Genomic DNA, 15,402 nt, shown 5'->3' with positions numbered 1-15,402 from the left:
TCCTCGTAAGACGTTCCCTCCATACCAGGCAACATCCTAGTAAATCTCCTCTGCACCCTTTCCAAAGCTTCCACATCCTTCTTATAATGCGGTGACCAGAACTGTACACAATACTCCAAGTGCGGCCGCACCAGAGTTTTGTACAGCTTCACCATAACCTCTTGGTTCCGGAACTCGATCCCTCTATTAATAAAAGCTGAAACACTGTATGCCTTCTTAACAGCCCTGTCAACCTGGGTGGCAACTTTCAAGGATCTGTGTATGTGGACACCGAGATCTCTCTGCTCATCTACACTACTAAGAATCTTACTAGTAGCCCTGTACTTTGCCTTCTGGCTACTCCTACCAAAGTGCATCACCTCACACTTTGTCTGCATTAAACTCCATTTGCCACCTCTCAGCCCAGCTCTGCAGCTTATCTATGTCTCTCTGCAACCTACAGCATCCTTCGTCACTATCCACAACTCCACTGACCTTAGTGTCATCTGCAAATTTACTAACCCATCCTTCTACGCCCTCATCCAGGTCATTTATAAAAATGACAAACAGCAGTGGACCCAACACCGCCCCTTGCGGTACACCACGAGTAACTGGTCTCCAGGATGAACATTTCCCATCAACTACCACCCTCTGTCTTCTTTCAGCAAGCCAATTTCCGATCCAAATCTACTCTAGATCTAACAGTGTTTCTCGTCATCTGAACACTTGTGAGGTTAACACTGGCACAAAAACATTGGCAAGTCTGCTCTTCAGCATCGATAGCTGTCACCTCAGTAATGAACAAGATCCGGATGGAGAAACATGAAGAAAAGCATGGATGTGCACAACTCTCGCACTTCCCAGATCGCCTCTGCTCCACCATTAGTGGCAGTGCTTTCAACTGCCTGAGCCCTAGGCTCTGAACTTTTCTCTCTGTGCCTCCCCAGCTCTCTCATCTCTTTCAACACTCACCACTTCAGACCAAGTTTTTAGTCACTTGTCCTAATTTTACTTTACCTCATGTGGTGTCAAGTTTTGTTTGATAACACTCCTGTAAGGCGCTTTGAGGCATTTTTCTTATGTTATGGGTGACTTTTAAAATAAATGTACAAGTAGCATGCTTCGAAAAATGAATGCAGGGGTGTGGTTTTTTGATAAAGACTCAGAGCCAAGGTCAGTGCAAGGCCTTATCATGCTTACGCCCTCAAATCAGAACTCAATCCTACAACTTTCTAGTATCTCCTTACACCAGGCGTGCCTGCCAGTATTAAGAAATTGCAGAGCTTAAATCTGTCCTGTCAAGATGCTGTTTTGCAGTCTCTCACTATGCAGTCAGATTTACTAATGCACGCTGGATCAAGGCATATGTTAGTATGGTTTCTTATGGAATAAAGCTCCTTACCTCGGCTCCTACAACTCAGCTGTTTTCCCTCCGACTCTGTTGGAGTCTACAAAACCAGAGATACAGATTGATTGCAGACAGAATTATACACTTTTCTTCTAAAAACTAAGAAGGAACTTATTGATTTCAGTCATGGACCAGGTAAGAAAAGTAAAATGTTTTTCGTAGGTTTGAAATGGCCCAGTGCCGCAGGTGTTTTTTTATAACAATTAGAAGGTGGATTTGGTTGAGGAAGAATGAAATAAGACATTTTTGTGAACAAGTAACAAAGACCCAATCTGATATTATCCTGGGTTATGTGTGTTTGAGGCAGGCACCTTTTGTATTTCGCACAACAGTCATACTGCTTACTACCCATTTAATCCATAGCATACGCCAAGGGGAATGCTGATGATATTGCATCATACTGTCCCACACTCAGAACTGGATAGTGTGGTTTTTACATGTGTTCTCATTTCTGCCACATGTTTCAGTCAGACAGAACTCAGCCACCCATATTCTGACTCTCACCAAGCCCTATTCGTGCATTATCCTATTCTTGAAGAACCTACACTGGCTCCCAGTCTACAAATGCCTTGAATTTAGAACTCTGATCGTCACATTCAGACCACTCCATGACCTTGCCTATCCTTAGCTCCATAACCTCCTCCAGCTCTGAAAATCTCCATGAGCTCTACATTATCACCTCAGCGTGTCTGGTAGCATCTGTGAAGAAGAAAAATACAGTTAACATTTCGGGTCCAGTGACCCTTCCTCAGAACTTCCCCAGTTCTGAGGAAGGGTCACCAGATGAGAAACATTAACTCTTGTTTTTTTCTTTCACAGATGCTGCCAGACCTGCTGAGCTTTTCCAGCAACTTTGTTTTTGCTCCTGATTTACAGCATCCACAGTTCTTTCCGTTTTTACATTATTATCTGTCTGGTTTCCTGTCCCTCCCCCATTTCCTTCATCCGATCACTCAATGGTAACTCAGGGAGTGGGGCCTAAGTTCTGGAATTCCCTCTCCTCTTAGCCCTCCTTTAAGATGTTCCTTATAACCTACCACACTGACTGATCTTGGTGTCAACTTGCACTTATAGGTTCTCCTTTAGTCTGTGAAGCCTTCAGGTTATTTGTTGTGGATTGGTGTTAAGCCACTTTACTTCACAAAGAGCAAAGGAACATAGGGATTTATAACCATAACAATGAATACATGAAAAGAGATCATATTACTCCATGTGATCAAAGTTAACTTTTCATCAGATTTTGATTTCAGTCAAACATGTAGTTTTCCTTCACTAGGCTCAATCCCAGGTCTAGTCTTCTAAGGAAAGGCCACTGGACCCGAACTATTCACTCTGATCTCTCTCCATAAATGCTGCCGCTTCTGCTGAGCTTTTCCAGCAACTTCTGTTTTTGTCACTCCCATCTCAGATTGCATTTCTGACTTCAAGCTCTTTTCCTTTTATTATGCTGTGTTTGTTGTAAATGGGCAGTTCCAACTTCCTCCTTCTTGTTAAAATAGGTAGTTCTTCCCACCCCATCCCCAATTCCTCTCCTCTAGACACTGTAATAACAAGCTTCTACAATTCTCAAAATGAACGGGGACTATCTGGGGCGGCACGGTAGCTCAGTGGTGAGCACTGCTGCTTCACAGCGCCTGGGACGCGGGTTCGATTCCAGCCTCTGGTAACACCTTGTGGAGTTTGACAATTCTCCCTACGTCTGCATGGGTTTCCTCCGGGTACTCCGGTTTCCTCCCATAGTCCGAAAACGTGCAGGCTAGGTGGATTCACCATGCTAAATTGCCCATATTGTTGAGGGATGTGGCGATTAGGTGGGTTATAGGGGGATGCTGCAAGGGGTCAGTGTGGACTTGTTGGGCCGAAGGGCCTGTTTCCTTACTGTAGGGATTCAATGATGATTCTATGATCTATCTCAAGTTAACGAATGGGAAATTAGTCAATTGGCTCTTACCCAGCGAAGCCTCAAGTTTGAATATCTGGTCAATAAGTTTTAACACACGTTACCAATGCAAGGCTCATTAGAAAGAAAGCACCCTTCTCTGTGCCTCAGCACTTTCAGTGCAAATCTGCTTCAACGTGCCCTGATTTAAAATGTGCCAAGTAAAATGCAAGTTGCCATCGTTCTGAAGAACAGTCACACTGGACTCAAAACGGTTACTCTATTTCTCTGCACTGATGCTAACAGACCTGCTGAGTTTCTCCAGCACTGTGTGTGCTAGGTGCAAATTATTTTCCAACACATCCTGTGCAAAATGGTGAAACTACAGGGATTGGAATATTCAGCGTTTGTACACCCTCTCTTTTTAAAAGGCTATTTCAGGTCTGGCCATAAAGGGTGGTCAAGCTTCTCCTAAGCACGAGGCCTCACTTGCCATGTGTCCTGTCGTCACTTCTTCTAAATTCACTGATGGGACGTGGGTATTGCCCATTTATTACATAGCCCTCGCTGCCCTTGAGCAGCTGCTGGTGAGTCTACAACGACTGGAAAATGATTCCTATGTAAAGCCATTTTACCTCCAGAGACTGAACATCGAATAAATGTGCAACTCGAGGTTGGCGATCTCGTTCGTCTTCCAAAGCCGCGGTGAGAACATGGAACAACTCGTGAGCATCCTGCAAACACAAGTCAACATGAACGGTAGGGAAACAGGGCAGAAAAAGTGCGAGACGTGATAGTTATGAGCAATCTCATACCTGAGAAGAAATGACTTAAGAAAGGCTGTGGCAGGAATTTACAAATTTTTCATTTTGCCAGACCATTACTTAAAGGTAATCGTGTGTGAATATAATTCAGAAATGCATGGACAACACTGTCCCAACAGCTCTCAGTGACAATACTGCAATGAAATGGAGAGTCATTACCTTTCCGGAGGTAAATGATCCTTGATGTTGCTATGAATGACAATATAGAGAACCTCAGAAATTACAGCATAGAAACAGTCATGTGGCCTGGTGCAGCACTGACTGTTCTTTATCAGGATCTCTCCTCTAGGTTTACAGAATTACTGAGGGAAGCTCACTACGTATCCCATCATTGATGGCATGGGGAAAACTCGGCAATTTTACTGAACAGCATCCATCATGCAAGATTTCTTCTAAGTGCAACTGTGTGCATTCAGGCAACAGTCTTATTCCTTAACTGTGATTATACCGGTCTACCACAGGCTCTTTGATATTCTACTATTTACCTGCTCTTCAAACGAAGACATCTGCCACTTGTACATCCTCAAGACTTCCAGGAGACTTCCTGCGTCCACCACATCTTCTGTGGTCTCTTCCTCATTGGTTAACACTAGCAGTAGGAAAGGAGAAAGTAAAACTCACAACATGCAACCAAGCCCCTGGCCCAGCCGTCAGGTCACTTCAGTCCTGAGTCTTAAACACAACTCACTAGAAGTGGAACATTGCCATCTAAAGGATGGGACAGTTGTATTTATACAGCATTGTTTGCAACCTCAGGACATCCCATGGCACATTTCAGACAATGTGGTACATTTATATGTCTGTAGTAATCAATATACTTCGCAAGCACTGACAAAGAATTGGCAAGGAAATTATAGTGTTGAATTCTTGAACCTGAATAGGGCAAACATCTACATTTTCAACAGCTGGCAAATTAACTCCAGATGTCCGTTTGTTACACATTGAGAAGGATCTGCTATGAAAGGTAGTCATTATTTGATCCCTGGTTTGTGGTTGAGCAGTGTTCCCTCCGAAGTGCTGAAGAAAGGTCGCTGTGCTTTTTATCCACAGACACTGCCAGAACTGCTGAATTTTTCTGGCAATTTCTGTTTATTTTCCCCTCTGAACAACTGCTTCGAGGGTCCACCCACATTGATCAGCCTATAGTAGGTGCTTTCAAGGACCTCAGGTTCTGTACAGTAGTAGGAATAACTCGGGGGAATGTAAATGCTGAGTTGTTTCACCTTAATAAGGGTGACAACAGAGGCACTGTAATTTGCCTCAGTATTACTGTTTTGCAGAATAAAAGGAAAATAAGTCACAGCTTCCGCATTTGATTGCTACCCATTGACCCATGTGGCACTACCAGATCAGGTTTGGTTCTGGTACCAGCCACAGGTATCCATAAATTCTACATTTATGTTTTTGGGATACCCAGAGGTACCATAAGGGCTGTCAGTTCACACTGGACTGCACCCAAGCAGGAGGTGGCACAGAAAGGGCAAACAAAAAACACTGACCAAAGAATCACACAAAACATAAGGTGGCCACTCAGCCCACTGTGCCTGTGCTTCTCTGCTACAGCTGTCCAATTAGTGCCACTCACCTGGTCTGACGCTATGGCCTCGCCAATGTTTCCCGTTTAACGCGTCTAAGCAATTCCCTTTTGAAAGTTAGCATTCAATCTGCTCTCACTACTTCACTTGCCCGTGCCCAAGAGTTCTCACAGTGAGCCTTAGGTTTCAATCTTGCTAAGTGCAGGGGAAACAAATGAAGAAAATAAACTGTAGTAATTTTCAAAGTTTTTTTGTTGTAAAAATGCAAAATAATGGACATCTGAGATAAAATTTCGAAATACACAGGGAGGCTGCCAACTTCTCATTTAAGATCATAATCCAAACAAAACAAACTGACGTATGGTCAGTCATTTGTTGGAAATGACTGGTAGTTGAATAACTCTGAAGGCAATAATGAAGGAACTTTGAGAGACTGAATAAGATAGTGGGTTAAACAAAACTCGGTTATGGCTGAATAGATGACGCCAATATTCACCAATGATATTCACCAATGACGCTCAGTGGTACAAGATGCACTGTTGCAACTTGCAAAAGTTTCTGCAAAAGTGCCATCCAAACTTGAGACCCTGACCACAGGAACCAAATATCTTCTTCTACGAGGGGTCTTTCTTGAGGTTTATTTTGATTTTCCACAGTTCTTTTTATATTCATATTAAATCATTTATTAGATGATGCAGTCACGTAATAAAAATATCTTCTGTATTTAGGCTCACAAAGAAGCAAAATTAGACAAATTTGTCATTGTCCTCAATAATTACTGACTTACCATTAATTCAAAGCTATAAAAACAAGTATTAATTTTTGAGACTATTTAAACTGGTACATGACAATAGGCAGAAGCTAGCAACAAACGTTTCCTTCAAAATAATGATGCACACTTCTACACATAAAACTCATCTCACACCTAAATATATCTTTCAGAGACCGATAAGGTCACAGCAAATGTGCTTCTAACACATCTATAGAAAGTTGGATTATTTTAAACAGGCAGACATGACTCTTTTTACAGGATCTCTTATCTCAGTCTCAAATTTAAATTTAACAGTTGATAACATTCCTTAAAAGAGGATGCGTTGCATTTTCACCTCATATTGTAACACTGAACATTTGCAGCTTTAAACTAGAGACTCTTGACGAATTTGCAAGGAATTTGTTACCTGCAATTTCAAAGTTTCCTACTGCCTAGTCAGCTGACAGATTTCAGAGATTTGTTGACAGGTTTAAAACTGTTCTCTCTCTCTGTTGTAGCCTCCCACTCCACCTTCCTTTAAGTTCCCCTTTCTTCACGTTGGAGCCTACTGAGCCTGTGATTGGAAAAGCAACTCTTCAACAACAATATCAGCACCATTCCCCATCCCTTTCTCTGCTTTAATCGATGACTGTATCACTGCTGCCTTGAACAGTTCATCAACTTTGCCTACACCTTCCACTGCACCCTCAAATTCACCTGGACAATTTCTGACACCTCCCTCCCTGTCCTGGACCTCTTCGTCTCCATCTCCAGTAACTGATTCACTGCCTTCAAAACACCCATTTCAAACCCACTGACTCCCAGAATTACGTCAATTACACCTCCTCTCACCCACCCTCCTGCAAAAATTCAATCCCCTACTCAATTCCTCCGACTCTGCTGCACCTACTCCCACAATGAGGCTTCTACTCTAGGACTTCCCAGATATTCTCCTACTTTAGAGACTGTAAATTCCCCTCCTTGGTTATTAAGGATGACCATAACTGCACCTTCCCCATTTCCTATGCTTCTGCCCTCAAACCCTCTTCCCCCCACCCCCAAACAACAATAACGATAGAGTCCCCTCGGTCCTCACATACCATCCCACCAACCTTCAAATACAACGCATCATCATCCTGTGACATTTCCACCACTCACAATCACACCCCATCACCAAAACGATATTTCCCTCCACACCCGTGTCCACTTTCCACAGAGAATATTCACTTCGCGACTCCCTCATCGTCTCCATACTCCCCACCAACCCCTCCACCACACCCTATGCCTTTCCCTGCAAATGCAGGAGGTGCTACACCTGCCCCTACACCTTCCCTCTCACCACTATCCAAGGCGCCAAACAGTCCACCAAATCCAGCAGAGATTCACTTGTACTTCACCTAACCCTATCTACTGTGTCTGTTACTCCTGATGCAGTCTCCTCTGTATCAGGGAGGCCAAATGCAGACTTGGGGACCGGTTGGTGGAGCACCTGTGCTCTGCACACACCAACCAACCTCACCTTACAGCTGCCGTCCACTTTAACTCCCCCTCCCACTCTCACTCCCCTGGTGGCATGTCCATCCTTGGCCTCTTCCACTGTCAGTGTGTGACCAAATGCAAACTGGAGGGAACAATATCTCACACTTTGCCTTGGGAGCTTACAGCCCAATGACCTGAATATTGACTTCATCAACTTCAAAATCTCTCCTCCCCCAACCTGCCCATCTTCTGACTCACCTATCTGCTCCACCTTTCCCATTGACCAACCACAATAACCCTCTACCTGCATCCAGCTATCCCCATCTCACCTACCCTCCCCCCAGCCCCAGCCCCTCCCTCTATTTATTTCTGGGCTCCCCTCCCCCTCCCCAGTCCTGTTGAAGGGTTTCAGCTTGAAATATTGACTTTCCTGCTCCTTGGATACTCTCTGACCTGCTGTGTTTGTCCCACTCCACACTTATTGACTCTAACTTCCAGCACCTGCAGTCCTAACTGCCTCCTCCTCACTGAGTACTTATGGTGATGTTGCTGGTGGTGGTGGTGAATATCCTCTGATAGGTCTGTCCTCGCGATTTAATGTCCCTGGTGTTTTGAAAATTTCAATGTTGAATACACCTGCTGTCCCCATGTATTTTGAGCATTGCTCTATCATCATGAAGGTTATAACAACAGATGCATGGAAATACAACTGCCTGCAACTTACTCTTTGATTCTCATACCCTCCTGAGTTGGAACTGTTCCTCCCACTGTCACTGAGTCAAAGTCCTAGTATCTCCTTTCTAACAGCACTGTGAACATATTTAAATTACGTGGACTATGGCAGTTCCAGAGGCTGCTCAATAGCTGAAGGACAATTAGGGATGAAGAACATATGCTGGCCTAGCCAGTGATAGTCATAAGCTATTAAATGAATGATAAAACAGCACGGCACGATGACAACTTTAAAGGTGGACTTGTAATGGGCATTTCTGTTGGCCCAGTTTGTTTTTGGCTTTTTTACCTTATTACGTTGAACAAAATAATCTACCTGACAGAACTTTGATCCTTCTCCCCTTCCCCTTTAGTATCTCACCTCGCAACAATCGTAGAAGTGTAACAGAAAGATATGGACACCGCTCCTCCTGGGGGCTGTCCAGGTTGTAACGCCTAGTAAAATCATCGAGCCAGCGAATGAAGGATGGACAAGCAGCCAGACCCTGGACCAGCGAGTTCATAAAGCAGGTGTTTCCCAGGTTCAAGAGACCTGGAACTAGGCCTGGAAAAGAATAATGTCCAAAGTCACAATGAAGTCTCAGTAATTCAGTTAATAAACTGCGCCAATAATAAAATCAGGCTGTTTGAATGTGCTACATACATAATGCTTAAATCCCTGCTCTCTTCATATTGCATAGATCTCAAAATGGTCTGATTTAGCACCTGACAGTAAAAGCATTGAAAGTGCCCTTTCCAAGCTGTTAGAGAAGAAGTGACACAAGTACCAGTCAATTGAGTTGCCTCGGCACCACGGTTTCAATTGCTGGGGAACGAGAAATTATGAGCAGTCCTTAATCCAAAATCTACAGCCCTGTGTTTCTATCACTCTGCATTCATCACACTTTGTTTCAATCATGAGACAATGGTTAAAATTAAGTCAGGTCACTCCTGCTGGGAAGTGCAAATTTATGAGAAATTACCTATGTTACTTGGATTATCACCTGTGTGCTGCAGCACTGATCTTACAGGGGCAAGTCACATTCAAACCTATATACTACAACCACCCCCAAGCAACTTCACAGAATCTCCTCCAGCAAATAAGAACAAATATCCCATATTCATTGACTGTGAAAGCTCGAAGAAAACCTGTGTCCTGTCCTCTCCATTCACCCGATTATCTGGAGGTGAGACAGAGCTGAGCAAGGAATTGGAGTTTTCTCTCTCCGAATGCTAATTTGGCTGCTCCATGCTACTTTATCTCAGCACTTCAAATGAAAGAAAGAAAGTGAGAGGAGAAAGGGGGTAGAGAAAGAGGGGAAGAGAAGAGAAAGGCGGGGAAAGAAAATAGGAAGTACAATAGACACAGACGAACAAACAGAGTCTTACCATCAGGATTACTCTTAAACAATAAACAATTACATAAAATCATGATCTCAGATAAAGCAATTTTCCGTTTCGCTTCATTCAAGCTGGTTGATTGCTTAAAATGATTTTTTTTTGCTTAAAAGGTAGAATGCTGACGATAACACTGGGGGAGCATTAGCTTGGCAAGGTTACTGAGCCTGACCATTTGACAGAGCTGAATGAGCATCCCTAGTCAATGCTGAATCATCCTCCCCGATCAATGACTATAATAACTTCAGCCCATAGCAGCGGCCAACTGACCTCTGAGACTCCTTGATGACAACACATCCCAACCATGTCATCAGAATTCACCGGTCAAGAAAAGAGAAGTAGACTCTGTTGTGTTCAGTTGATGAATTTTTACACTCAGGGAGAGGGTGATAGCAGTAGGAAATGGAATGGTCTCATATCGTCAGTGCTCAGTCTCTATATGACGCACTCTGAAGGTCAGGTATGGTGTGGGATAAGATGCTGAGAGAGACATCTGTGCTCATCATCAAAATTGGGAAGTCACCCCCCACAGCTCCAGCTGAGACCAATGCTCAATCTAACATCTTCTGAGCATGATCACCAATCAACAGCTGAATGTTGAGACCCATGGTGACTGTCCATGGGATCTGAGACCAATCAAATGCATTTCAAATGTAGGAATGGCACAGTCAACAGACAAATGAAAGATGTTCAATTCCTTCCACTGTGAGCTAGATTCATGGGAGTAATTATGGCAAAGGGGGAGGCCGTTCGGCCCATTCTACTTGTGCCATCCTGGTGAAATGATTAGCCTGTTAGATGCTCTCCCCTGCCAGTGTCTCATAGCCCTGTAAATTGTCTCTCTTTTTATTATCTATCTAAATCCCTTTAGAAAGTTTCTACTGAGTCAACTTTCAACACCTTTTCAGACAGCGCAATGGAATTACATATAATAACCGCCTGCATTAAAAACATGATAATCTCCACTATGCTTCTCTTGCCAATTAATATAAATTTCATTTGTTTTGATTTATTATTGTCACATGTGTCGAGATGCAGTGAAAAGTATTGCTTTCGTTCTATCCAAACAAATCATACCTTACATTAGCACATCAGGGTAATAGAACAGAATGCAGAATATAGTGTTACTGCTACAGAGAAGGTGCAGAGAAAGATCAACTGTAATATTTGAGAGGACTGTTCATAAGTCTGATCACAGCAGGGATGAAGCTGTTCCTGAATCTGTTGGTACGTTTTCAAATTTTTGTACCTTCTTCCTGACGGAAGAGGGTGGAACAGAGTATAATCGGGCTGGGAGGGGTCTTTGATCATGTTGGCTGCTTTCCCAAGGCAGCGGGAAGTTTAGACAGAGACAGGGAAAGGAGGCTGGTTTATATGATGGACTGGGCTGTGTTCACAACTCTCTGTAATTTCTTGGCCAGAGCAGTTGCCATATCAAGCTGTGAAACATCTGGATAGGATGCTTTCTATGGTAAATCTATAAAAATCATTAAGAGTCATTGTGGACATGCTGAATTTCCTCAGCCTCCTGAGGAAGTGGAGGTGTCAGTGTGCTTTCTTGGCCATAGCATCGATGTGGATGGACCAGGACAGATTGTTGGTGATATTTACTCCTAGGAACTTGAAGCTCTGGACTCATGGATAATGGTGGGATAGTGTAGGGGAAGGGGCTTAAATTAGTTCACAGGTCGGCGCAACATCGAGGGCCAAAGGACCTGTTCTGTGCTGTATTGTTCTATGTTCTCCACCCCAGCACTGTTGACAGAGACAGGGGCGTGTCCTCTGCTCCGCTTCCTGAAGTCAATGACCAGCTCCTTTGTTTTGCTGACATTGAGGGAGGGACTGTTACCTTAAGGGTGAGGCATAAAGGCATCTCCTTCCTGCACACTGTCTCCTCGTTTTTGAGATCGGACCCATTGTGATGGTGTAATCAAATTTGTAAATGGAATTACAGCTGAATTTGGCCACGTGGCTGTGAGTGTATCAGCAGTCTCGTAAGGGGCTAAGTACGTACCCATGCAGGGCATTAGTGTTGAAGATTATTGTGGAAGAGGTGTTGGCCCCTGTCCTTACTGATTGCAGTCTGAAGGTCAGGAACTCGAGGATCCATTTGCAGGATCGAGGGGGGAGCAGGATGTTAGGTTTGAACATGAGTTTGGTTGGAATTATGGTGTTGAAGGTGGAGCTAAAGTCAATAAATAGGAATCTGATGCAGATTGTTACCTAGATGTTCCAGGAATGAACGTAGAAGCAGGGAGATGATCTATGCCATTACTAAACTCTTGAAGCACTTCATGATGATGGATGCAAGAGTGACTGGGCAGCAGTCATTACAGCACACCGCCTGATCTCTGTCCTCTAGCTAGCAACCTTTCTGCCACTGGAGCCAATTTCTACAAAGACTCATACAGCACGAAAACGGACCCTTTGGGTCCAACTCATCCATATCAAGCAAGTTTCCCAAACTAAACTAGTTCCACCTGCCTGTACTTAGTCCATATTCTTCTAAACCTTTCTTATTCATGTGCCTATCCAAATGTCTTTCAAATGTTGTAACTATACCTGAATCTCTCTCTTCCTCTGGCAGTTCATTCCACATACAAACCATCTTCTCTGTGAAAATATTGCCCCTCAGGTCTCTTAAATCTTTCCCCTCTTACCTTAAAAAAGATGCCCCCTAGTTATGCATTCCCCAACCGTCGGGAAAAGACCTTTGCTAGTCACCTTATCTGTGCCCCTCATCATTTTATATACCTTTATAAGGTCACTCCTCAACCTTACATGTTCAGTGAAAAACATACCAGCCTATCCAGCAATTCCTTATAACTCAAATCCTCTAGTCCTGGCAACATCCAGGTAAGTCTTTTCTGAACCCTCTCTAATTTAATACAGATCCCTCCAATAGCAGGGTGACCAGAACTGTACACAGTACTCCAAAAGCAGCCTCATCAGCGTCCTGTACAACCTCAACATGACATCCCAACTTCAATATTCAACAGTCTGAGCAATGAAGGCAAGCATGCTAAACACTTCTTTACCAACGTGTCTCTCTGTGATGTAACTTTCAAAGAACTATGCACCTGAACCCTTGCTCTCTCTAGGTCACTGCCTGGATCCCTACCATTAACTGTACAAGTCTTGCCCTTGTCTGTTTTACCAAATACCTCATACTTATCCAAATTAAACTCCATCTGTCAATCATCAGACCATTGACCCAATTGATCAACATCCCTTTCTAATCTTAGAAAACCTTCGTCATTGTCAACTATTCCACCAATTTTGCATCATCTACAAACGTACTAAACATGCCTTTTAAATTCTCATCCAAATGGTTTATACAAATGACAAACAAAAGTTGGCCCAGCACTGACCCCAGTGGAACACTGCGGTCACAGGCTTTCAGTCCGAAAAACAATCCTCCTCCACCACCCTCTGTCTCCTGCCATCAAGCCAATTTTATATCCAATTAGCAAGCTCTCCCTGAATAGCATAAACAGCCAAGTGCTTTCCCCAGGGAGGGGGAGTCCAAAGACGGGCAAGGTCAAGGATGTGGGATGAGGCTGGTAGGTAGGAAGTGGGGGTGGGGGTTGGTCAGTGAGGTGGGAGGAGCGGATAGGTGGGAGAAAAGACGGTTAGGTCAAGGAGATGGGGATGAGCTGGGCTAGTCTAGGGATGAGATCTCGGGTGGGGAGATTTTGTGAAGTCCAGATAGAGACCATTGGGCTGCAGGGTTCCCAAGCGAAATATGAAATGCTGTTCCTGCAGCCTTCGGGTGGCCTCGTTGTGGCAATGGAGGAGGCCTAGAATGGACATGTCGTCCAAGGAGTGGGAGAGGGACTGGGAGGTGCAGTCGTTTGTCATGAACCAAGCGCAGTGTTCCACAAAGCCCTCTCCAAGTCTCCGCTTGGTTTCCCAAATGTGGAGGAGGCCACATAGAGAACAGCAGATACAATACTGCTAATGTGGGAAAACCAAGCAGAGGCTTGGGAACTCTGCAGCCCAAAGGTCTCAATGTAGACTTCACCAGCTTCAAAATCTCCCCACCGCCGACCTCGTCCCAAGACCAGCCCAGCTCGTCCCCGCCTCCTTGACCTGTCCATCTTCCCTTCCCCCATATGCACCCGCCCCTCCCTCCCCGCTGACCAACCCCCATCCCAACTCCATACCTACATTCACCTTTACTGGCTCCATCCCTGCCTCCCTGACCTGTCTGTCTTCTCTCCACCTATCTGCTCCTTTATCGATCTTCTATCATCACCTCCCCCTCTCTCTATTTATTTCAGAGTCCCCTACCCCTCCCCCATTTCTGAAGAACAGTCCAGACGCAAAACATCAGCTTTTCTGCTGCTCAGATGCTACCTGGCCTGCTGTGTTCATCCAAGTCTACACCTCGTTATCTCAGACTCCAGCATCGGCAGTTCCTACTATCTCTGGATGGATATATGAATAGGAAGGGTTTAGAGGGATATAAGCCAAATGCTGGCAAAAGGGACGAGGTCAGATTGAGGTGGCTGGTTGCAGATGAGTTGGATTGAAGGGTCTGTTTCTGTGCTCTAGGACTCTGTGACCGAGGAACGAAAATGAGAGAGTAAGTAGAATTTAAGAGTAAACAAGTAGGAAATATAAAATCAGGCTGTATGAGCTTTTATAAGTAAATAGAAAATTAACAAAAGATAAACACAGGAGTATTATAGTGGAAAATAAAGAAAGCATACGTACAATCAAATATTTGATGCCTCTGTTCACATATGAAGCACAAAGAGTACCAGTGAAATAGCGATGACCCAAGACTCTAATGGGTATCAGAAAGCTAGAGTAATTAATTTTAGTAAAGGACATGGACAAAAAAAGTTAACAGAAAAGCTGACAAATCCTCACAAACCTGATGGCCTACATCCCCTTCGTCTCTACCCAAACGTTGCTTCCATCTCTACCATAGATAGGGCAAAGAGGGAGATTCCAAGCTTACCCCAGCCAATCAGGGATCAAATCCCATGATACTGGCACAAATTTGATCCAGATTGGTTGACCAGCCAAATAACTTTTCAGGACATCAGAGTTGCTGAACAACACACAGATGTACTGTATGCTCGGAGTAACGGCCAAGAGAAGGCTCTAGTTTCTTTCTATTTTGTGACTGAGCAGAAATACCTGTACTGTTACTACTTGGCATATATTGGAAGGGTTTACAAGTCGATAATGAGTCTTTGTGGCAATGCTGCACCTCCTCCAATTATCAAGACCTGCAGTGGGACTGTTCTTTTTTTAAATATTCATTCCTGGGGTGTGGACACTTGCAGCTGGGTCAACATTCCAACTGTCCAGGGGACAGTTATGAATCAACCATGTCGTCAGTCTGAAGTCACACAAAGACCGGACCAGGTAAAGACGGCAGATTTATTTTCCTAAAGGAAGTTAGTGAACCTGTTGCGTTTTTA

The 15,402-nt window shown here is 44.0% G+C and overlaps 1 protein-coding gene across 5 annotated transcripts in view; it reads right to left on the bottom strand.

Moving 5' to 3' along the window:
* The window catches only part of LOC125464295 (ubiquitin carboxyl-terminal hydrolase 30-like), a 59,095-nt gene that overhangs the window by 24,276 nt on the left and 19,417 nt on the right, over positions 1-15,402 (bottom strand). For all 5 annotated transcript variants that reach the window (XR_009447255.1, XM_059654951.1, XM_059654948.1 and 2 more), the window contains exons 3-6: positions 8,949-9,131; positions 4,576-4,679; positions 3,902-4,000; positions 1,382-1,427 (exon numbers count right to left, since the gene is read on the bottom strand). Coding sequence is in view for 4 of the 5 variants with exons in the window: in XM_059654951.1 (XP_059510934.1) it covers positions 1,382-1,427; positions 3,902-4,000; positions 4,576-4,679; positions 8,949-9,131 (432 nt within the window). In the remaining variant the exon portion in view is untranslated. The remainder of the gene's footprint in view (positions 1-1,381; positions 1,428-3,901; positions 4,001-4,575; positions 4,680-8,948; positions 9,132-15,402) is intronic.

Source organism: Stegostoma tigrinum, chromosome 26, assembly GCF_030684315.1.
Source record: "Stegostoma tigrinum isolate sSteTig4 chromosome 26, sSteTig4.hap1, whole genome shotgun sequence".
In the NCBI taxonomy this organism is placed as follows: Eukaryota; Metazoa; Chordata; class Chondrichthyes; order Orectolobiformes; family Stegostomatidae; genus Stegostoma; species Stegostoma tigrinum.
The sequence above is the reverse complement of the archived record's forward strand: the minus strand, read 5'-3'. Positions and strand labels throughout refer to the sequence as shown.